At 42.7% G+C, this 24,827-nt stretch overlaps 1 protein-coding gene across 11 annotated transcripts in view; it reads left to right on the plus strand.

Annotated features, from left to right (window-relative positions):
• The window catches only part of AP2A2 (adaptor related protein complex 2 subunit alpha 2), a 90,446-nt gene that overhangs the window by 21,919 nt on the left and 43,700 nt on the right, over positions 1-24,827 (plus strand). For all 11 annotated transcript variants that reach the window (XM_019494133.2, XM_014604205.3, XM_019494134.2 and 8 more), the window contains exon 2: positions 9,452-9,520. In XM_019494133.2, the coding sequence (XP_019349678.1) occupies positions 9,452-9,520 (69 nt within the window). The remainder of the gene's footprint in view (positions 1-9,451; positions 9,521-24,827) is intronic.

The following is a 24,827-nucleotide window of genomic DNA, read 5'->3' on the forward strand; positions in this document are numbered from 1 at the left end:
AGTCTGTATTTGGCACCTGACAAGGATTCTAGTTTAAGCGTTCTCCTTGCAAACAACTGATTTTGATAGTTTAAAGGAACTAAATGTTCTTTGACAGGTTCGTTGGTATATGGTCAAATAGTGCTAATTCTCTTGGATGTTGTTAAGATGTATTGTTTTTAACACGCTTGCGACATCTAGGTGCCTTTTCACTGTGCAACTGCACTCTTAAAACAACTGGTCCACAAAGACTTAAATTTTACATTTTTGTGGTGGTGGTATGTGGCTGAATTATAACTTTTTTTTTTCCTTTAGGTCAGTGGTTCCTTAACCTCTTTAGTTAGGGCACCTGCTCTACCTCCACCATTTCTTTTGTTTTTTGTTTTTGTTTAAATGTGACAGTGAATTGGACCATGGTATGCTTGTACTTTGCCCAGCCTATGGAGTATGTCTGTCTTATATCTAAGACAGACATACACTCTACCTGACTTCAGAATAACATGACTAATTACCTCCCTCCCCTCAGTCTTGTGTGTAGGAGTGAAATGGTTCAAGTAGCGGTAGGATGTTTTCATTGACACGCGCACTGACCTTTCTATGATCTGGTTTGCTTTTGAGCAAACTTCATTTTCCTACACGTTTTAGTATCTGCGAAGCCACTGCAGCCTTCATTCAGCAATTTTAACTTGAATGCCTTTAGTATTATAACTTCTCATACAGTTCTTGCAAGTGATCGCTTTATATAATATGATCAAACACTCACTTTTTATTGGTGGGAAGTGAACCTTTGCCCTTCAGCACTGCAGCACAATTTGTTCTACTGGAACTCAAGAGCAAAATTAAATGACACGCAGAGCACGCTACCTCCAACTCCGGAACGGCCATAAGTGGATGTGTATATGCTAAAACACGGGATTTAAATACACGTTATGGTAGCATAATTTTTAGATCTAACAGAATTTTTTTGAGGCTAAGTGTATTAGCGGTAGATGTGTGGTGGCTAGGTCTGTTATCATAAACATGGGCTCTACTCCTAGTCTGTCTAACCTCAGTGGGGCATAAGACCTGCTCACTAAGAATTGAAGGGCACAAAACTGAAAGGGTATGTTGCGTTGTACTCTTAACTTCTGCCTGGGACATGAGCAATCAGAAGGCTAAGAAGGTGTAAATGCCTGGTCTGGGTGAGTTAAGAGATTCTGCCTTCTCTCTTTTAATTTTTCTGAATTTAGCTGATGTAATTCAAATGTTGGGTGTTTTAACCTCCTAAAAGTTATTAAAATGTTCTCCCTTGAGTGTGCCAAACTACAGCAGAATGTATTTGGTCCTGTGACTGTTCTTAGCAGGAGTTGACACTTTTTTTTTTTTTTTTTTTTTTTTTTTCCTTATATTTGTACTACTACTTCAGTGTTGGGCAGATTTGGCATACTCTGTAGCAGGGGTGGGCATTTACTTGGGACTGAGGGCCACATGGTTGAGTTCTGGTGAGCTGTTGCAGACTGGATCGGCATTCCCACCCTCTCCACAGCTTCTCACCAAAACTCCTAAAGTGGCTCTGCTTCCTGCTTGGTTGGGATCATGGGGTGGTGAGGTGCAGGGCCAGGGCAGAACTGTGATCTGCTGCCTGTATGTTGCTGTGACAGGGACTGGTTCTGCAGACAGAGGTGTGTGGGGAGTGGACCACAACTCTGCCCTGCTGCCCAAGGATCCTGGGGCCTCTGTGGAGCAGGGGTGGGCAAAATGTGGCCTGGGGGCCGGGTGTGGCCCGCCAGGCCATTATCTGGCCTGCAGGGCCCCTAAAAATTTAGAAAATTTAATATTTTATCTGCCTTGGGCTGCCTGTCATGTGGCCCTTGATGGTTTGCCAAAACTCAGTTAGCAGCCCTCTGCCCAAAATAGTCTCTACAGCAGGGGTGGGCAATTATCTGGGAACTATGCAGACAGGGAGTGTGGCTGGGTGTATGGGATAGGGCTGTAGGCAGGCAGAGCTGTATCTGGGTCCAGCTCTGGAAACTCGGGGCAGTGATGGTGGGGCCAGGGCCTGGGGCAGAACTGCAGTCTCTTCCCTGCATTCCCCTGCCTGCAGAACTGGCACCTGTCACAGGGCTGTATAGGAAGTGGATTGCAGCTCTGGCCTGGGCATTGGCTCTATGCCATTACCTTGTGAACCCAGGTTCAACTGCCTGTCTTGCTCCTGAGCACAGCTCCCTGTCTGCCCACTGCCCCATCCCATCTGCCTGGCCATGTGCCTTGCCTTTATAGGTCCCACTGCTGGTGGTGGATGTGGAGCAGACAGTCCAGGCTGCTCAGTTAGCAGGGTTGGATCTAGTGGTGGCAGGACTGGCTGCACATACCATGGCCCAGACTGCCTCTGTGACTGGGCTGGGTGGGATTGAGGGACCCACCACAGGCTGGGCAGAACCCCTTGGTGGGCTGGATTTGGCCTCTGTGCTGTATGTTGCCCACCCCTGCTCTCTATTGTAGGGGAAACTACTACTTTTTTCCTTTTGATTTGTACTCTGTACTGAACTAGTAGCCTGAAAACTGCATATTAAGAACAATCAGATGTATACCAGGAATCTCATTCATCCATTCAAAGAACTTTTTCCTGTTTTGCTTGAGGAGACTTTTTAATCTGTGCGCTTCCAACATGCAAAGAAGTTTTAGATGGCAAAACCCATCTTCATACTAATGCTGGCAGAGTTCTCTCAGCTGAAGATGACTTTCTGGGCAGTTACTAAATAGCTGGTAGAATTGCAAAAGAGTTTCCTGTTCTTTTTATCTCTAACAAATAAATGAACTTGCTATACACTAGTCTTCAATAAACTTGTACAAAACCAGTAAGACATTAAAGGAATGCCTCTATTAAAAAAAATACTAATTTTAACTGGAATAATCAGTGTATTGAGCAAGCAGATAAGTCATGATAAGTCATTTGGAGAAGTCATGAGTCTGACTCTCGTGGGATAGAGAAAATAGTGCAGCAGCTCATTAACAATATGGATAATCTGTGGCTGAGACCAACATTTTTCATATAAGTTTTATACAGGTATATGACATTGGTGCTCAATCCTTAAGCTCTGGTGCTTTGTCATCCAGCTGGAAGATTTGTGGTAGGGTCCCATGGGCTATGGCCCTATGTTAGGTTGGATGCACAGGGATAGAGGGGTCCAGTCCCAGCATGTGGGGGTGGTGCAGGCACAGGGGGCCAAAAGGCTGAGCCCCACTGGTGTATGGCCATGGACTTGTATGAAGACACACTTTTTAGGTTTTTGTAAGAGGGACCACACTTGCTTCTTCTGGCTCTTGCTATACATTTGTAAAGCTTCAAGGATTTGGAGCAATTGCATTAAACGGTTTAAAAAGCTTAAGCTAAAAGAAATAATTTCTCATTTGAGACTGTAATCTGCCCTCCCCGAAAGGTGCTGACATCACACATTCCTAAGTGGAAGGGTGGTTGTATTAAAATACTTGTAGCAGTTGATTTACTAGGGAAACAAAGAACCCAGTTTCTAAACATGAATCTAAAGGACAGAAATTTCTTCTTGAAACGTTCTTTAAGGACGGAGAATAATTTTATGGTTAAAGCACAGAACTTAAGGTCTGACTGAGACGGAGACCAAGTAACTAATCATCCGTTTCTTCTATCTGGTTAAAAGTTCTATCTTGCAATGTTGGTTTAAAAAGCAACTAGCTGAAGTGTGGCAAAATTCTTAATTTGAAAGCTATGGAAGCTGTATTCACAACAGTCCTAACTTTATTGATGGACCCAAGCACTTTTTGCATCTTGAATTTTTTGGTCTAAATTTTACACTTATAAAACAAGGTTTGTCTCTAACGGGTGCTTTACCTGTTGCTTCTCATAGTAACATTTTAAAGTTACTGCCAGATAAAATATGGAACAGAATAGTGATCTTGCACACAGTTCAGTGTTCTGTGGTGCCTAGCTATCTAAATGAACTTTTCAAAGGAAGTAAAATGTCTTCATTCAGTGACTCACATTTTAAAGGTCAGTGTTCTAATAAAATGGTATAAGGTGTGTGTGTGTGTGTGTGGGTGGGGAGGGTTGCTTTGTTTGTTTTTTGAGAGGTAGTTAGCTGTGTTAGTCTGAAATCGGGCAGAAGGCCTGGTGGTTGTCCACCTTTATGCTGTGCATGAGATTTTAATCTATAAGCTTTTGTAAGTAGTGGCTTATTCCATCAAATTCTATCTGATGAAGTAAGATGCTCCTTATGAAAAGCTTATGCATCCCTGATTCAGTTTTTATATGGTGTAAATCTACTGTCTTCTACCTTCTGTTACTAACTACTGACACTTCTGGTCACAAAAAAAAAAAGTAGAAAAACATGAAAGTGAGCCCTATACCTGAAAATAGGACTGACCTACAAATAGGGGTGTGTGTGTGTGTGTGTGTGTGTGTGTGTGTGTGTGTGTGTGTGTGTGTGTGTGTGTTTTTGTTTTGTTTTTTTAAGGGGTTTATTGCTAGGGAAACTTCAGTGCAGAAACAGACAAACAGTGTTATTTATAATAATTAGCCATAATTGTAACCCCATATTCAGAGAACACCTTGCTCTTAATTCATCCCTGTTCTGATCTTGAATTGAACTCATGCTGAAATTTAGTCCAAAGTCAGGCTTGCATTACAGGAGGTTGTAACATGTATTGTTATAATACAGTCTTATAAGAATAGGTGCTGATGACTTTTTTTTTTTTTTATAGCTAGCATGCTGTGTATTGCCTGTACACAGATCTTGTAAGGTTGTCAAAGGTGTTGCTCAGTCTTATTGTTAACACTAAAGGAAAACTCAAGTGTGTGGGGGTTGGTTGTTCTCCCCCACCCTATTTTCTTCCCACCCCACACTTCTGCAAAGCTCTTCGTCTCTTCTCAACCTGAAGGCAGAACTAATAGTGCTCCACTAGCATGGTGTTAGAGCCCAGACATTGAAATGCTGCTGAGAAATACTAAACTTCTATGAGCAAGAGAAAAAATATTGCAATTTAATGGGAACTGCATTTTAATTTCTTATATTTTATTGACATTCATAATGTTCCTAATTTACCCCTCTTGTTCTCAAACTCATGGTCACCTTAGTGGTGACTACAGAGTTTTGAGGAATGCTGAGTGGTGTAACTTAAATAGTTTTTAGTTGGATTTTAATGTATGCACAAATAAAAAGTATAGGTAGTGGACATTCAAATCAAATGGACATGAAAAGACTAATATAAACTAGCCTTCTGATGCTAGCTAAGGATTTAAAAGATCTTCCCAAAAGGGACTAATATCAAAGCAATGGTATTGAAGTCTCAAGATGGTGAATCTAACTCTGATATGCTATGGAGGGTCATAGAAAAGTGGCAGAGAAATGGCAGAAGTAACTGAATTTACTCACTGCTGTCCCAGTTCTAGGAGTAACTGAGGCATTCTCACTACTGCTAAGATGCCAGTTTGTGTACTTTGACAACTTGAATTTCACCTTGGAAAGAAACACATTTCTGGGTGAAAACTATTGCAAAATAAACTTGATAAATACGCTCTTTGGACTGGGTTATTTTAAATCTTAACAACTTTTTTCCAGCGTGTTTCGATTTTTGGTTAAGTTCAAGGGTATCTTAAAGACAGTGGCAGTTCAGTATGTTCAAGATGTTTCCTTGGCTGTGTGGTGGCAGTGTTAGTCTAAAATGTTTGTAGCTATGATGTTTCATGCATTCTCTGCCAAGACTTGTCTGCTTAAGTAATGCTCTTTGTAAAGCTCTGGGGGGAAATTACAGAATAGAAAGCCTCACTTAAATATGCAATAATGGGGACGGCTATTGATGTGCAGATAGGGTAATAGACTCAATTGTGGGACGAGTCAAAACAAATACCTATTTACAACAATAGGTGGTAAAGAGCCAGAGTGCCAAGGCAGCAATGTGTGTATTGTTGAAGCAGAGCTGTGTATTGATACCCACTTATTCCTTTTAATCATTCTGGCAGAGGTATCTGCTTAAGCTAAGTAAAGTGCACAGCTTCAGTTCTTCTTTTTAATTTTTTTGTTTGTTTGTTTTTTAAAGCTACCTGTCCCCCCCAACTTAAAAGTAATGGTGATATTATTTAAGTGTTTTCCAGCCTTTTGCTTTGATCTACCCAGTCAGTTCTTGTTGAAGGCTCCTTCCTTGAGTTTTCAGGCAAATAATGTTGTTTTGTTACTGCTCTCTGCCTCTCTTCCTGTTGCAGGCTGCTAGACTCACGTGGATCACTGAATTTGGGAATTGGTTTACTGTACATCCTGTTCATACAGTACCATGATTGCTTTAAATGGTGGTTGGTTTTGGGGTGGGAGGCATTGAGCCATTGATAGGTGCGTTTCATCAGAAGGTTGTACTTACCTTGTGAAAGGCCGATATGGTACTAGGCTGTACTAATAGGAGGATCACTTGCAGATTAAGGGAAGTAATTTTATCTTGCTTTATTCAGTACTAGTGAGGCCTCACCTGGAATAGTGTCCAGTTTTGGGGTCTCGTCAAGAAAGATGTGGGCAGATCAGAAAGTCCAGCAGAGAGCAAATAAATTGATTTTAGAGGTGTGAGAAACATGGCTTCTCAGGACAGACTGGAAGAACTAGAGTTATTTAGTTTGGAAGAGAAGACTGGGGTGGGGATAGAATTTTTGATGAAATCTCCAAATACTGGAAGGGTGGTGTTACAGATACCTTCTTCCCCTCCCCCAATGGGTGCTTGCTTGGGACCTCTCCAGTCTTGTTTGGTCTCTGAGTGCCCCCTGAAGCCAGCCTAGGTTTTGATTCCAGAGTAGGGGGAGAGTCCCGAGTCCTTCCAGCTCCTGAGACCCTGGCCATTTGGCTCCCAACCCTCTAGCTTTGTGGCCTTGCCTCCTAGGAGCTTCCTTCCTGGAGTCATCTCTGGAATATGCTTTTCCATATCAAAAGTTCCAAGCAGACAAACAGCTTCTCATTAATAAAGGTGCTTATTGGAGCAAAAAACGCCCAGTCTACTGTTCTCTGCCCCCTCCAGAGGGTTAAGCAGCCCCTCTGTCCCCAGTCCAGTCCTTAGTCCAGATCTCCCCCAAGTTAGCTCTTGAAAGTTCACAAGCCCCAAACTACCGTCCTATCCCCCACCTTGTTGTTGCATTAACAGAGCCTTTAAAATGTCCCATGCTGGAGGTCCACATGGTCTCCTCCCGCACTAGGGCTGCTCTGAGACTTAGTAGAGACTCTAACCCTTCATTCCCCCTGCACAAACTGGTCAAATTGAGGTATGAAAAATGAATACAACACAAATCAATCTATGAACAGATTTTAAAACAGAAATATTATAATAAAACTCTAGTCTGTCACAGGTGGCTATAAAGATGGTGATGGACTAGTTCAGGGGTAGGCAACCCCTGGCACGTGCCAGAGCATGGCATGCAAAGGCATCTGGCTTTGCTCCTGCACCTCGGTTAGGGGGCCAGGGCTGTGCTGCTACAACCAGAGATTGGGTCCCTTGCCATCTGCCCCTGATGTGCCAACAGCTTACAAGTTGGGGTTGTTGGTGTTTGGCACTGGTCAAAAATGTTGCTGACACCTGGACTAGTCTGTGTTGCTGCAGGGGAGAGGACAAGGAGTTTTGGTCTTACATTGCAGCAAGGAAAATTCTTAGTTTGGGTAACAAGACTTCCTGATTTGAGGGTGGTGAAGCCTTGGAACAGACTACCCACAAAGGTTGCAGTGTCTTCATCCTTCAATGCCTCCAAAAGCAGTTTGGACAAATGCTTTACTGGGATAGTGTAGTCATGGATGATCCTGCTTTGAGCCGTTGTTGGACTAAATGACCTGAGGTCTCTTGTAGCCTTACTGTTCCAAATAGAGGTAAGGGAAACCAGCCTTCACTGCTTCTACCTAAAAATGAAGCGGCAGCTAACTTTCCAGCAGGGTAACAAGGTCAACAATTGGTATAATACCGATTTGTGTATTGCATGTTTATGAAGCTTGAATAGTTTTGTGTAGCTAGGAAAAAGTTACATCATTTTAGTGGCAAAATACAACCAGTCTTTATGAATAACTGTGGGTGGTTTTCTTCCCTTCCCTGTTAAGCAGAAAATTTTTGTATGCCTATTCTTGGAAAACAAATGCTGTGAAGTACAAATTGTACTGGTAAGGCAGTTTCCTATTAATATGGTGTGAACTTAATCCTTCTACAGCAGTATTTTATACTCTTGCATGCAAATGTTCTGTTGGCTTGTGACCTGTCCTTTTTTGAGCTATGCTACAGCCTTGTTCTTCATTTGTTAGGTTGATATACAGAATCTTTCTGCTCAGTTTTCCTGGTTATTATGCTTGGAACAGGTCACAAGTTTCTCTTACTAGACTGTAAAGAAACAAAGATGTCCTTTTTAAGCAAGTCCTCTGATTAAAAATTTCATACCACTTAGCCTTACCTTAGCAGCCTTTGAGTGCAATAGCTCTAATATTCCCCATCCACTAACAGATAATCAATTTGAAAGCTATGTGTGTATTAAGGACTTAATGGTAGGAGGTCTTCTGCAATGGCATAACTGAATTCCTCAAGGACCTTTTGAGGGTAATACCAGTCTGACTAAATGGAAAAACTAAAAAGAAAAGCCACAGCCCTATGTTGGTGACTCTGTTTTTAGGTTTTTAATCTGTTAAAATGCCTACGTTCTCTGAGTTTTTGGTTGTAGCCGTGTTGGTCTAAGGACATAGGCAGGCAAGGTTCTTTGAGTGGATGTGATATCTTTTATTAGACCACCAGAGTAGTTGAAACAAAGTTGGTTTTTTTTTTTTTTAGCCAGCTTTTGGGTGCAGTCACCCTTCTTTAGGCACAGGGAACCTCTGCTGGTCTGAGACTCCACACTTCTAGCTTCTCTCATTCCTTGGAGTCTCAAACCAGCAGAGGTTCCCTGTGCCTGAAGAAGGGTGACTGGTTCTTAGCCAACTTCTAGGCACTCTTTTTCAACTACTCAGTTGGTCTAATAAAAGATATCACATCCACTCAAAGAACCTTACCTGCCTAAATACTCTGACCCATTCCTGCTGCAAGTTGCAGTTGGTCAAGGAGGATTTCTGTTTTAACTTGCAGCCTAGTTTTGTATGTTCTGTCGAGGACCCAATGTTCACTTTCCATTTGACAAAAAATGGAGAAACGGATATGTTCTAAGGAATATAAATCAAAACTGAAACAAATGGAAGAGTGAGCTTCCACATGTCTGGAGAATTTGAAATAAGTTTGTGATAAGTGCCCTTGGAACCATTTCAGCATAGGTTCTTTAAGGATAATGCAATTCCTGTATAAAATTTTCACACTTTTATATAACGTGACATTTGCTTTTGTTTTGTGACTTATGTGGAAACACCTGCTGCTTGTACACTTTAGGTGGATGATTGGTGGGGGATAGGGAGCAGGGGAATGTGATGGAATAAATTAGGGAGCTGTTTGAAATGCCAGGCCTTGATGCAGTGTTTCTGCTCTTTTTCAGGCAAAAGCAAAGAAGCAGAGATAAAGAGAATAAACAAAGAACTGGCAAACATTCGGTCAAAATTTAAAGGTAAGTGTGTTTGCCAATATCAAAACTCCACCTTGAAATCGACTCTGGGCTTAATTATTTTCTCTGTGGCCATTTTTAAATCGGTGGTTTTCACCCTTTTTAGTTATAGAAGCTGTAGAGGGGTGCCTTGACTTGGCATCCCTGCCTGAGAGCCACTGTTATACTGTCTCTGCTTGCCTCCAGTGGTTCTCAATGAGTGCAGTGTTGCATATTCCTGCTTGTATTGGGCTTTTCTGATTTAACTGAAAGCATGAAGGAGCAGAGGTATAACTAATGAGTTCTGCCCTGTGCCCCTGAAATTGGCTGGGGGTGGCAGAAGGGAGGGAGGGGGAAGACGGGGAAATGAGGGTCGTTTTACTACCCTGGGCATCCCCGCACTTAGCTCTTTCCGCCAGACACTGCAAATGCCTGCAAGCCAATGCTTTATTCCTGCCAGAGCCCTTCCCAGTCTGACCCCTTGTGCTCCTGGAAAGAGGGATATGGGACAGTCCCACTTGCCTGGTATGCCTGTTCCCAGATGGAGCTTGTAGGATTGGACTAGGAAGGGCTGCAGAAAAGCATGGGCTCCAGCTGCATCTGCTTCTCAGGAGGTGTGTGAGGCATTTTAACCTGGCCCCAGTAGCACCCAGCTTGCAGCATCCTGGCTGTGAACTGCTCTTCTAGATTATGATCATTTATCTTGCATTGTTATCTACTGTAACTTGAATGCCAGGCTCTCTCTTGTCATCATGGATTGCAGTTGCTCGATCATCTATCAGGTAATTAATCTTAAATCTTGGATTGATATTTGGCTGCATATAACCACTAAACTAGCAGCATATTTCTGTAGAGGATATCCTTTTTTGGGTTATCTAAGTAACTTAGCAGTTTCAAGCAGCAAACTCAGTGTAATGCCTTTAAACTGAGTGTACCATATCTCTTTAACAGGACTTGTAATATTGTGTTCAATATAAGGCAGCTTGTCTTGGGTTTTAAGTAGCAGATGATATTTAACTGTCAGTGGGAGTCCTGGAAGTAACTGTTCTGCATCTCAATTTTTTGTAGTATAAACATGGTGCCTTGTATTTTGGGGGGGTTTCTAATGGTAGCTGTGTTGTTTGAGTAAAAAAATAAATAAATAAAAAAAATGTTGTGAGGCTGGCTGTTCATGACTAGATGTATAACAGGGTGAAGGTTGTTCGGTACAATCTTTCTGGCAAAGCTGTTACTCTAACAATGTCTTCCCCTTCATGGGGTCCTGGTTCTAAATGGAACAAGTGACTATTATTTAAATAAAAACCTGAAGTGTTACCTTGTCTTATTCTTAACATTGGCTCTGAAGTGTGTTTGCATGCATGTCATTGGTTTCTGAAAAGCTGCTGGATTGTTCAAGCCTAATGGATTCAGTTGCCACACTTTCCTTTGCCCAGGGAAAACGCTTTTAAAAAAAAATCTCGTATTAGAAAAAAGGGAGTCCTGTGAAATGTTTATTTTAAAACCAAACTTTAATTGGAGATTTTAAACGCTATTCCAAAAAACCCCCATGTTTGAGGGCTGTGCAGCTGAAGCTTGAAAATTAATTCTGCATGCAGAACTGGTTGGCCTCCTAAACAAACTAACTGATGTTTATAGTAATTAGTGTTTTGAACTTCCTCATTTGTATGTAAGTTGTTTTTTGGTTTTTTTTTTTCCTTTTTCATCTCCTCCTTCCCCCCCCCCCCCCCCCCCCCCCCCCGGCTCTTTTGTGCAATGCAGGCATTTATCTTGCATGCAATGGAAATTCAAAAGAAATGAGTAGGGAAGTACCTTCTGAGATGTGCTTTTTTTCCAAAGGTAAAATCCAAGCAATAAAAACAAACTTGCCTTAGTTTTCCTAAGGGAAGTAACTAAAACTGTACTATGATCTCCATATAACGGTGAGGAAGTCAGGTACAACTTCACTAGTTATCAGGGGCAACTGGCAAATGTTAATTTTTTTCCCTCTGGGGAAAAACCATTTTATTGCAGGACAAAGTACAGTTGTTCAGATGTACATTGTCCCAGGACCAATTTTATTTATTTATTTATTTATTTATTTTTCCTAAAGGTTCATGGGATAAATGCCAACAATTTGTCCTGGGATGTTCCCAGTTACGTCTGAGCAGTTGGGATTTCACCATTGCATTAGTGACAGAAAAGCAGCACTGAATTCAGCCACCCATTAAACCCTGGTTGGAAGGGTGATGTGCATACATGCCAGTCAGGGGTTTTTTCTGTTGAGGACAAATGCAACATTTGGTCCTAGTCTAGCTGGGCATTTGTGCACGCCATGTTTTTTTGCCCCCTCGTGCTGCAACAGCGTGACTGTTTTGTATGAGTGGGATTTCTGGACACTTTAACAGTCTTTCTGGCACATTAAACTAAAACTCAAATGTAGTTTGGCATGCTGGGAATTAGTGTCACATCCATTGATTTGTTGCATGCAAACACAAAGGCACTCAGACATGTAATGAGCCTCTTTGTTCACCAGGTGGTGTGGTGACTTTTTTGTAGTTCATCCCTTTGAATTGCTGCTGCTTCTTTTTTCGAGTGCCATGTGTTTGGCTCCCTGCTCCCACAGCTGCATGGCAGGGCAAGGGGTGTGGGGCTCTGGGGCAGGGCAGGACCATCCCGTTCTCCTGCAGAGCTGGCTAGGGACTGGGCTTAATTTAGTTTGAAAACCTACTATGTGCAAACACTAATGTGATGCTCCAAAATAGACACATTTTTAAATGTTATAAACCTATTTAATTTAATGAGGATTAAACCCTATGATGTGTACAGGCACCTATCGAAACCAGCTGTGTTACAATACATGATTAACTGTTAGTGTACTGCAGCCTCAAAGTAGGGAAGAAGAGTAGAGTCTTTCTGGTAATGAATGACAGATTGCTGTCTCCTGTTGATGCTTGTAAAACTTGCTTAGCTCTGTAACTGTAAGCTCTATCTCCTTCGAACTTAACCATATCCACTTTCCCTGAGCTGTCAACATGGATGTTAGCCTGACTTGAAGCTGGCAAGGTTGAAAGTCATTTTTTTTCATTTAAAAAAAAAAAAAAAAAAAGGCCCACTGGGATAAATCGGATCTGAGCCAGTGAAGTGAACTAAACTTAGAGGTATAAATTTTAAAGGCTTTTTTTTTTTTTATCATTTAAAAAAACAAACCCCAAACCAATATTACTTGAAGTGCAATGTCTTGTTGTACTTTAGGAGGGCACACTTTCCTAATGCCCTACCTACTGCACATGATATCTGTAAGACCTGGATGCAGACTTAAATACAGGGATAGAGCAGAGCAAACAGGACTTTAGATCATAGGCTGTTAGAAGTTACCTGAAAAAGGATAAAAGCAGATAAAAGTCCTTGGACTACAAAAATCTTACATTCTGATTGTGTATATGGCTACCTCTTTACAAAAGAATCCACTTGAATAATGAGCTCAATCGTGGTGTGTTTATAGCTGAAAAACTGGAGAGGAGGAGTTGCTGTAGATCTAGGCTTATATTCTGTGAGATGGGTAAACATGCTGTAATAGTATATAGTACTTTAGTTACTGAGATTTACAGCCGTGAGGATTTTCAAGGAGAATTCTAGAAAAGCTGAGAGAGCTTAATTGGCAAGATATGGCAGACAGCTTCCCATTTTAGCTGAGTTATTAGCTTCTCTTTTGATCATAAGGTAAAAGACATGATGATTTTCCTGATTTTTTTTTTTTTTTTTTTTTTTTTTTTTTTTTTTTTAAGTAGGAACTCAAGTTTGCTATAGTGGTTGTGCATAGCTTGTCCAGAGTAGCTATGTAGAATTTCTCCATATACAGCTGTCAGTACATGGTTCAGCCTGAAGTGTAGGATTTTTTTTTTTTCTCTTTAACAGCTGCAGGTGAACACCATCAGTGATGTGGCTCTAAAATGCAGTGTCCTGCAGATTCTGTGGATCCATTTGAGTAAGCGAAGGATTAAAGCACGTAACTTAGTCTGGGCCTCTTTTTGTTAGTGGAATCTGAAATTCATAGGAGATGTGCTTGACGCCTTTCAATGAGATTTTTGGAGAAGAGATTATATTCCATGTGCTTCTCTCCTACTTTGTGTAATGAACACTATCTTAATGTCTTCAGAGGAAAATACCTTGCTTTCTTGCTAGTTTTCAGAGCTAAAAGCACCAGCATTTTTCATAAATCTAAAATTAATCCAAAAAACTCCTTGGGTCAGGATTATGTAAAGGAAGGAATTAATTACAGATCTGCGTTCTTTTATAAAATGCTTGAACACTTTTATATATAAAAATAAAAAAAGTGATCGTGATAATGTTCTTCACTGGACTTTATGGTGTATCTTGTACCTGTGGATTAAATTGATTGGGAGGTTTGGGGGATTCCTGGGTAGGAAGTGATGTCACTCTTGTGCTTTTCACTCTTCTGATGGACAGCCTTTCTCCTAAGTGGAAGGTGCTACTGAATTATTGTAGAGAGACACTTTTTCAAAACATGGAATAAGCTTCTACAAATGAATTTTAAATCTCATTTCACTCTAGGCTTTTATGTTTTTCCGATAAGTTGTGAGAGCTGTCTGCTCCCAGAAGAGCATGATAATGTCAAGTATAGGTGAGGCTTGATCCATTACTTGTACAATATAAGTACCAAAGCCTTTGTGTCGTATTGGTAGTAAGAGCCAGTGGCAAGACCTTGAGAGGGAGCCTGAAGTATTCAGTTGTACAGTAAGTCCCATTTCCCTCTTTCCACCCTGCCACCACATGCACACGCTTGTTTCTGTTTGTCTCTTAGTAGTACTCTTCAGACTTTACCAGAAAACCATAATTGACTTTCCTGAGGTGGAGTAAACACATAGGACATGAAGGTCTCAATTCATGGCTTCCATGTCCCCAGTGTCAGTTTGCAATGGGCTTCCTTGTGGTTGAACAGCGCCCCAGCTGAAGGGTACAGACTTGTGTCAACCATGGACTTTGTCAATGTTTAGCCTTCACAATAGTGATTAATCTAATACTATAGATATCCATCTGAAAATATCGTTGAATCTAGTACTATGTAGGAGTATTTGTAGCCTTTAACCTTAAGAGGAAAAATGATGTAAATGTCATGAGTAAGTGCTTTGCAAGGAAGGGTGGTGGTTTGTTTTGTTTTTTTCCTTTTCTTCCTTTCCTTTTGGGTGACCACAGACATTTCCCCATCCATACTGAATTTAACTAGGCCACACACGACAGAGTTTCTCTGCAGGTCCCAAAGATAGCTCCCTATGGCTGAAGACCACAAACTTCAACCCCAAATAGGGGTGTGCTGACATACTGATATTGAGCCCTACAACAGGTAGTCCTGTAAGGTAGGGGAGTTGATGTAAATTCCTTGCTATTTGGCCAAGTTTCATGGTCTAGAGATGGAGCAGTGAACTGAATCTAGCTCTGCAGCATTCCTAAATTCCCTAACAACTAGCAATCAGGTAGTATTTTGTGCCAACCTGTCGTCCACTTTTTGGAAGTAAAAGTGGCAGACCTTGCTAGGGAAGCCTAGGTACAAACCTGTTTCCTTTTAGGACACCTTTTGTATGACTGAATAATAGCTTGTCCAATGTCACAGGTAATCTCTAGCCAGCTATCAAATGTCAGAAAGGATCTAGAAAATGAAAATCTAGGCAAGAATATTAATGCTCTATAAGGAGTTGGCAACATTTTGCAGCAAGGGACCACTTTTAGCAGCGCTTAGTTCTGAGCTTCAGTTGCTTCCAGTACAGCTTATGCAACTGCCCCTGGACCCATGGCCCTGGTACTGCTACCCCTTGCAGTGCCACTGCTGCTGCTTCCCTTGCAGTGCATGGGCAAAGCCCCCTGCCACTGAAACACCACAGAATACCCTCCCACTTCTGTCCCCCCTCCCCACCCATAGGCCGTATTTAAATGTCTCTTCAAGCTGTAGGCTGCTGACCTCTTCAGTTCTGTTCGCTCTGACATCCAGTGCTTGGAAGATCAATGTACCACGTGTACAGTGTACTCCATTATCTTCAAAGCCTAGGGACTAAAGAAAGGAACCCCGTGTTAGGTAATGCTTATCAGCACAGGCTGTGGTTTGCACTCTTATTTAATGCTTCTCTTGTTTATCAGAGTACCTTATGCCTCTGACAACACTTAACATTGACAACCTAGTTCATTGAAGACTGTGTTAAGGTTCCTTTAAGTAATCAAGTGTAGGAGATGAAAGTCTTCTGTTTTGAAGGGGTAGACTGATCTGATCAGCTTGTACAGTATCCATTCCCAAAGTCTTTAAGAATCAGTAAATATGAACTTTAAGGTGCCTCAGAAATAGAATACCAGTGTTTTTTTTGAGGACCTACATGTGTCAAAACATTATTAAGCAATAATACAAACTTTAAGAGGTGGGGGGGGGGAAGGGAACTTCATATTGTCTGCTGCAAAGTTACTGGGAATCTTGTGTAATTGCTTTACATGTGTTGATACTGTTCAGTAATCTGATAGTAGAAAAAGGAAAATTTTATAGAATAGAACTGTCCTTTTATAAAAGCATTGGGAGAAGCTGATAAATCTGTACCTCTGAGGCTAGGCCTGGAGGGGTTCAGCTTTTTAAATGCTAGTGGAACAATGCCATCTGTAAAAGAGGTGTTTGGAGACTTAAACACTTCAGGATGTGGAAACCTGTCTTCTGGTCTGTACAGGGTAACCATCATCGGTTTGTCTTCAGCTCTAAGAATTGAATGGTTATGAACACCTGAGATCTAAGCAGAGTCCAAATGTCTTTTCATTTCTGTTCCTTTCTGGAGGCATAACCTGTACTTGAACCTTTTATTCTGACTTCAGTACCTCATTCAACATTCACTTAAAAAAATGGCAGCAGCTTATCAGCCTGGACTGAGGGGTAAATCCTAGACTGATAGGTAAAATGAGGGGACTGCCTATCTTTGTTTTTTTGTTTGTGTGTGTTTTGTTTGTTTTCAAAGCAGCAAAGTAGTCTGCAGAGGTGATATTCTCTCTGAGAATATCAGGTTTCTGTACTATAGCATTCTTATTTTAAGTGCATCTTGGCTAATGGAAGCTTATGGGGGGAGGGGGGGGAACTCCTCTCCTAGGGCTAAAATCTGACATGTATCAGTCGATCTTCCACTGTTAAATTATTTAAAAAAAAAAAAACAAAAAACAACAAGAACAAACCACTTTGCTGTCAGGCAGCAACTTTTAACAGATGGCTGTTTTACTCAGCTGACTGTCATTCCTTCCTGAAACGGGAGGCATTGAGCTGGAGTTTGTGCGGGCCGGGAGCCATCCGGGCCCTTTTTCGCGCTGCGGGCTGTGGCCAGCAGCCCGGGCACACTGGGTCGGAGAAAGCAGGCGACATGCTAGAATTAGGCACGGACACGTAATGGTTGGTTCAAGATTGTTTACTTGCACCGTAGATGGTCGCGGTGTAGGCTGGACAGTTTCCCAGGCAAAGCTCTGCTTAAATCCCCAGTCCGAGGACTCGGACTCACTCACACGGAGTTGTCGAGGCTCCGTGGATCCTTTTTTGCGCGCGGGGAAGAGGGATACGTCGAGGATTGCGTTCGGTGATGGGGAGAGGCTAGAGGCTGATCAGACCCCTGTTGCCTTCTTGAAACACGCTGGGTCCAATAGGCTCTGCAGCGCTTAGAGATCTTCACAAGACGTGAAGTCTCCTCCTCCTGATGTTCGTGGAGTCCTCCCTTGTCGGGGGTTCTCCAACTTGGGCGGAAACCACTCAAGCCTCTTATACGGCTAGCAAGCCAATCGCTAGCCGCCACATGGGAATATTTTAACACAAGCCAATAATGGGGCTCAAATTTTAATACAGATGGTGGGAACTCTTTGCACTGTGCATTTCTGTGCTGCAAAGAAGAAATGCACCCTGCAAAGAAAGCTTCAAAACGGCGGGAAAATAATTCAATGGTGCCAAAGCGCACACAAAAACAAAATCACACTTTTGGGTTGTGACAGTTGAGTAGCTGGGAGGCAGACTAGCTTTTTTTGGTAGGGTAGGTTGTAGATCTGAAACTTTGCCCCAGAGCAGCCTGCAGTCTAAATTGTTTTTAGACATCTGCAATCTGAATGTTTTCTCTCTCCTCTATATATATTTCCAGAGGTGAGCAGTCTTTTTGACCAAAATCACATGGGCTTGGAGAGCCTACTTTCATGTAGGCTACAGCTCTGTTTTTATTTTATTTTACTTTTTAATTTCATCACACTAAATTAGCCTTACTTGCTTGAGAAAAGATGAGCTTGATTCTGAGTACAAAGCTGTAATGGCTATAGTAAGTGATATAGACTTGTCATTTGCAGGTCATGTTGGGGACATAAGGCTGCATGGTAAACCCTCTAAGAAATGTAACTTCTGAACAATTGCAGTCTGTCCTTTCAACCTTTTTTGAGGGCCAGCCTCTGCATAGTGCTTCCATATGCCACAGGCATCAATTAAAATCCCCAGGGATCTTAGACCAAACATGTGATTGCATTGTCTGTAATTCTGTACTATAAGTCAGAGTCCAGAACTACTATAGTCGCTCTTTTTTTTTTTTTTAAATTGCCAGTCAGCAGAGTTGTTTACTCTCAGGCAGAGTCTCTAGATGTTAATCCTCTTGTTCACACAATATATTGAAAAACAAGCAGACCCTTTGTTTGTGCAAAGAAAGTCTATTAATTACCAGTATCCAGGGAAGTGCTGCAGGTGGCTTTTAGAACAGACAGCAGTAATTGCTGTAAACGATAACAGATAATAAATGCGGAAAATAATATGAATTGTGTTGACCACTGGAGTTGTTTTAAACATAGCTTATGGATTTAACTGAGCTTTAACATCTTTGAGCAGCTTCTGTATCTCTCTGCGCCTTTTCACTAGAGCAGCTCTACCTTGTAACCTTACTGCAGCACTTGATGAAATGAAGGAAGGTTTCACTAATGTATTGTAATAGAAGAGGAGTTTGAGTGACTCACTGTTGTAAGGATATACACTGTGAACTACCTAAGACTTTTAATGCTGATGCTAGTACAGGGGTGGGCAATTATTGGGGCCTGCATGCCACATAGACAGTTTTTGGGATGTCATGGGCTGGTCAGCATCTTCCCCCATCTGCAACAGCCTGGAGCCTGCACGCTGTTGTTGTCATCAAGCTGAGCCTGGCATTTGCTTACCCCGTGCACACTTTGGACTTGCCCCAGCCACAGTGGACTGGCTTCAGACCAGCTGGGATCCACATGCACAACCCCAAGCCTGGCCCGTCCTGTGCTTGCTGCAGACCAGCCTGCCCATAATGAGCAGCGGCAGCAGCTGGGCAAAAGCTGCTGGGTGCAGGTGAAAAGTGGCCACCTTCCCCTTGCTGCAGCTGCCCAGAGCCTGCACCTGGGCTACCCTACAGCTCCTCCCCACTGCTCCACTGGACGGCCTGGAGTTGGCTCTGGTTGCAGTGGTGATGGTGGTAGAGAGAGGAGCCACAGGGCAGCCCAGAAGTGGGCTCTGGGCAGCTATGACAAGAAGGGCTTGGCAGCAGTGAGGGGGAGGTGGCTGCTTTTCCTGCTGTGTCCAGTAGCAGCTTCTGTCTGGCTGCTGCCTCTGCTTATTGTGGGCGGGTTGGTCCAGAGCCACTACTGCATGCAGGTCCCCACCAGTCTCCATGGGGATGGGTCTGGTGGTGGAAGCTGCTGCCGCTGCCTGAACTGCCCACAAATGGAGTACAGTCTCAGGGTGCCTGGTGGTGTTGGACATGCCACAGGCTGGATGGTGCCTGGTTCAGGTGGGACCATGAAACCCACTGTGGGCAGGCAAAGTCCCTCTGTGGGCTGGATACGGCCCACGGGCCATATTTTGGCCATCCCTGTGCTAGTATGTCTAGTCTTTTCCCAGATTTGTGCCAAAGAGCATTTATTATGGTAAGAGTGAATCCAGTCTTCTAAATCATATTCAATGTTGTTGGTAATGGTGGTGCTTTAGAGTAGGCTAAGCAGTCTTGGCATGTTAAAGATCATCTATTCTGAGCCCTGAGTACAGCAGAAATATTCTAGCAGTAGCACCAGCATACCAGTATTGACTTTTAAAGTAAGTGAATGTATTGGCAGAAGTTGAGTTTTGAGTGACTTAACGCTATTTTTTAGCCCTTTAGTTCTTCATGGCTGCTTATTAGTTTATGGGTGGTGGTGGTATAGAGCCAAGTGCGAAAATGTTCTTTGCAGGTGGCTCTTTTCCCCTCTTGTTAACATAGTATTGGGGGGGGGGGGGGGGGGGGGAGGGTGTGTGTGTGCGCGCTATGCTGTTGCTGCTTCCATTGGTCTTCTTTCTGTTCAGCTCTTGTGGGGTGGGGGAATACCAAAATAACTTTCTAAAAATTGACTTTTGCTTGTACTAAACTAAACTTTATTAAAACTGAGTTCAGCTTGCCCTGATCTATATTCTTATGCCATAATGACTCTTCATGGATTCTTTTCTTTTTTTGGCTAGTGTCCTGGATCCTAATTCTAAAAATAGTCTTTTGTTCCCTTTAACTAAGGGGGAGTACTAGTTTAGTGAATGTTGCTTTGGAATCTGAAAATAACTAACTGAACTACTGTGACTAGTTAAAGTTTAAATGCCACTCAGGTGCCAGTGTCAAGCAGCAGCTGCTGTCCTGTCCCCATTACCAGTGACTTTTTTTGCTATTCCTTAGCCCAAATTTGGGTGAACATATTCCAACACAACATAACTTTTCTTAATTTGTGCTCCATCCTTGGCAACCATTTGCTTTTTTTTTTTTTTTAAATTTCATCGACTAGCCAAGGTTTGGTCTGTATCCCCATTTCCTACCCCACTATGCCTTTGTTCTCCTTTAAGAGTCTTTCCAAATATGGAAGATTTCCAGCTGTCCCAAATGACACCTACTAGTTGGATGAAAAGCTCCTAATTTGAGTCTTGGAATAGGCTTCACTTAACTGTCAGCTAGCTAACTTTTTCCTAGATTTACCTGACATTTCTAGTTGCCCAGGACTTCCCTTTCCAGGTTCTTGACCCTTTTGAAAAGTCAGAAAGCAGTGTAGATATGCACCTTTTTTTATAGATTAAAGATCTAGAGCACAAGCTTTTGTGAACTCAAGTTCATTCACTTCTTCAGATGCGTATCTGTCCTACCTTCTGACTTAAGACTAACACAAGTAAATACCTTTTTTTTGAAGGTCAGTCCTTCACAATGGACCTTTAAAATTCAGATAGGCTTGCCTCAAACACTGACTTATCTCCACTGCAAGAGCCTCCGGGTCACTGTCATTAGGTGAAGAAAATAGTTGTATTAGACTGGAGGAGAGGTAGAAACAGTAACTAACACAAGCCTGCTAAAAGCTACAGTATAAAAATGTGGAGCTGTTGTGACTAGAAGTTGCCCTGCTCCCTTCTGGAAGAACAAGAACTGAGATCTTCTGGAGGTACTGAGTAGTGTTGTGCAAAACAGCTGTGATTCAATTCAGTTTCGGAGGACAGCATTTCGTTTTGGCCAAATATCTGTTTTGAACAGGCCGCAAGGAAAGCTTTGCACAGCCCTACCCAGCTGGGTGGTGCTGGGGGCTGCAGGGTTCCAGCGGGGAGCAGGACGAGGCCATGGGTGGCTCATCTGGGGGAGGGGGAAGGCTGCTGCCCTCTGTGCAGGGGAGGAGACCCCTGCATGGATTTCTGATCCCTGTCATGGTGTTCACGGGGCAGGGAAGCAGCGCAGAGCAAATGTGCTGATCCCTGCTGTGTGACTGCTCCACAGGGAGCAGAGATCTGTGCTGAGGGTCTCCTTGCTGCCACTACCTGCTTTGCGTTGCCCCAGCAACATGGGGCTTCACGAGGCAAGCGGGAGACGCCAGCGTGGGGTCTCTGTTCCCTGTGGAGCCAGGTTGAGCAACAGGGATTCCCCAGCTCCTGATTCAATTCCCCAGCTCTTCCTGGGGGGTGCAAGCCCCCGGATATGTGCATTGGGTTTCAGCAGGCAGCTGCTGCAGGCTGGGGCCAGTGGCAGTACTGCAGTCTTCCCAGTGCTCGGCACAGGCTGTCAAGCGGCTGCTGCTGGCCCCAGCCTGCAGCTGCACCCTGCTGAACCCTGCGTGCAGATCGGGGGCCCTGTGCTGCCGCTCCCCCCCCCCCCCCCCCCGAAGAGCTGCAGGAAGTGATCAGAGAGCTGGGGAATCTAACCAGGAGCTAGATGTCGATATTGGAGCAGTCCTCCCCCTTTTCCCTCCCTCTTCTTAGTTTTTATTTCCCTGCAAGCCCAGCTCCGAAACACCGAAATTCTCCAAAACATTTCCAAAAAATGTTTTGGAGCTTTCTGTTCTGATTTTGGATTTTGTGTTTTGGACGCTGAAACAGCTGCCGAAATTTTGCACAGCCCTAGTGCTGAGTGTCTACAGTGCAACACTTGCTTCCGATGCGGTAGTACAGAACACTCTGAATTGGGTTCTTGGTGCATTTAGTTGCATCACATCTGCTCCTGGCACCCACAGTTTACGCCCAATGCAACTGTTTAGTCTAAGTGACTCCTGACAAGGAAGTCTGCTAGAGGTGTTCTCCTATGTGACACTGTTTAACTATGAAACCATGCTTTTTTCTCTCTGCATATGATATCCCATAACTGTGGGTTCTGTTTATCAGCCCTGTTAGAAGTGACAATATTGGAACCTCTAGACCGTTTTTTCCACTCCAAAATGGAGAGTTTCTTTATTTGATCTAATAAAAGAGATCAAATCTCCCCAAATAGTTAGAGAAATTTGTTCTTTACAAGTTTTTAGGTAAGAACACCCTTCCTCTTATACCCGACAGCTTGCAAAGAGCATTTTTTTCCAACTATTGAGTTGGTCTAATAAAAGAGATCACATTTACCCAAAGAACCTTGCCTGCCTATGTCCTTAAACCAGCACGGCTACAACCAACAACCCTAAAGCATGGAAGATGTCTGCCTTACACTCTCTCTAACTGATACTTCCCCCTTTTCCTCCCAGTGTATTCCTTTTTCAAATCTAGGATGTTGAAAGCCAGTCAAAATGTTCTGAAAACATAAACCTTTTTTTCTTAGCGTCATCATAGTCTGAGCAAAAGTCCTCAGAGCATTGTGTGCTGAAGTAGTGACTAAGCATGAACAAATTTAGCCTGAAATCAAGGGCCTGAGAACAGATGGCTATAATGAAGTAAATGCAACTAAGTACTACTGTGCATTCTACCTACAATTTGTGAAATATCTTGTGACTTGTATTTTTATTATTGAAAGCCTCCCTCTATTTAGTTTGCCATGTGTGCTTAAAATGTTTCTGCCTGAAAGGATTATTTTCACTGTGGAATGAATTGCTTTATCTTGCATGACAAAATTATTTAAAAAAATTTTTTAAGTGGAAGATGGGAAGCTTGATTGATGCGCACAGCCTGAAAATAGGAGATTTTTTTTGAGGCATTTAGTGCTGGGGTGGGGGTGGAATTATAACAGTCCGGTGTGGGCGTTTCCTACGTGTGTATCTACAGAAAACAACGCTTGAAAACTTTTTAAATTGCACATGTTGCTAATCCATAGAAAAGTAGGACTGGCTTGGACCTCCAAAATAGACTAGATGACTACTGATAATATACATGCAGGTAAATCGTGACAGAACAATGACTGCTGTTTTTGTGTGATGGCAGAGGAGGTGTAGTGTTGTTGTCTGTAGCGGGTTTTTTTTTGTTTTTGTGTGGTTTTTTGTCCAATACAAAAAACACAAAACTGTTTTTCAGTAATGCTTTTGTAGCAAGCAGCAGAACAGTATACAGTAATTGCAGACTGTCAGAGTAAGGCTTCCTGGGGGACTGTCTCCTAGGATGGCAATCTGAGTGAGGCCAACAAGAACTGACTGGTTTGGCAGGCGCTTCCCCTTGGATGCAACACTTCCTGGACATCCTGTGTTTCCTGGAGGACTGAACTCTGCATAGTCAGGCCCAAGATTCTCTTGTGAGGGTAGTAGCGAGATTGTTTGTTAGTAGAGTTTATGTATGCTCCAGTAACTAATGTTGTATCCATGCCATGAGCCTTGCCAATGTGCATCCAGCAGCTCGCTGCTGCCTGAAGCTGCAAGCTACAATGCTCAGCCAATAGCTATGGCTAATGCAGGATTCTGCCCTTCAGCTTCCTCTGGCCAGGTAGTCTTGGCAGTTATATCGCATGTACAGTGTCTAGAGGAATGCTGCTTTTCCAGCAAAGATAACATCTTTCCTGCTTAAAACATTAACCCAATTGGGGGGGGGAGTGGGGGGAAAGGGCAGTTTGAGATGGAAAGGTATGCGTTTGCAGGAAAATACGGTATTTTTTTTCCTGTGACTTGGTGTATTGCTTGAACTCGAGACTGCATTCCCATTGTATTGAGCAGTTCTTTTGCTTTGCTGGTTTGTGAACCCTCATAATTAGCAAGGATTTAGGAACCGTAACCTCTATTTCCACATAGTAAGCTACAACACTCTTGAGTGGATAACTTTCCCTGAATTTAACCTCTTATGTAGTAGGACTGTGTGCCATGTGTTCTACTCTACATTTACTGTGTGAAGTTATTGCATAGTAAATGTCATGCGTCTGCACCCATGGAAATAGTGGGAGGGAGGATGTGAAGTTTGGAAATCCATCTCTTTGCAACAGTACCACTTGCCTGACCAGCTGATAGTAGTTCCCTTTCTTAGGTTAGAGGAATGGCAAATTTTCAGGGAAAGGAAGTACTCTGACCTCCTCCATTGTGCTTTTAGAAACTGCTGACAAGTTCTCTTGATGCTTCCTGTTTCTGCTGAATTTAATTTTGTTAACGTGGAAAATTTCAAACATGAGTTTAACTATCTTGTACAGGAGAACAGTTTTATGCAACTTAATCAGAAGAAAAATATTTCTTTTCCTGTTCCCTTCTGTTTCCTGTGGGCACCAAAATGAACTTGTTGTCGAGGGAAAATGTGTAGCTTTCTGACTAGTTCAGTGGCTGTCAGCCTTGTTGGGCTCAAGGCACCACTTGGAAAATATCAGCTCTTAGCTTTTGTTTGTGCTTGATTACAGAAAAATAATAAGAGTAGTTCTACTCTGAAGAATTCAAAGAGCACAGCAGGTCAGAATGTTTTTGACAAACCCAGACGTTTCAAATAGAAATAGTTAATCTTGTGAATTGGGTAGAAATTGTTTGCACCCTGCAGTGCTAATATTGAATGGGATCTTGTGACACCCCAGGGTGCTACAGAATCCTGGTTGAAAACCACTGCTGCAGTGAATCGACAGACAAGGACTTAGTGCAACTTGTATTATGGAATTATTCTATGTAGTGGTCTGCATTGTGGATCTGCTGGCAGTTGCCC

The sequence above is a fragment of the Alligator mississippiensis genome, chromosome 2 (genome assembly GCF_030867095.1).
Source record: "Alligator mississippiensis isolate rAllMis1 chromosome 2, rAllMis1, whole genome shotgun sequence".
Classification (NCBI taxonomy): Eukaryota; Metazoa; Chordata; order Crocodylia; family Alligatoridae; genus Alligator; species Alligator mississippiensis.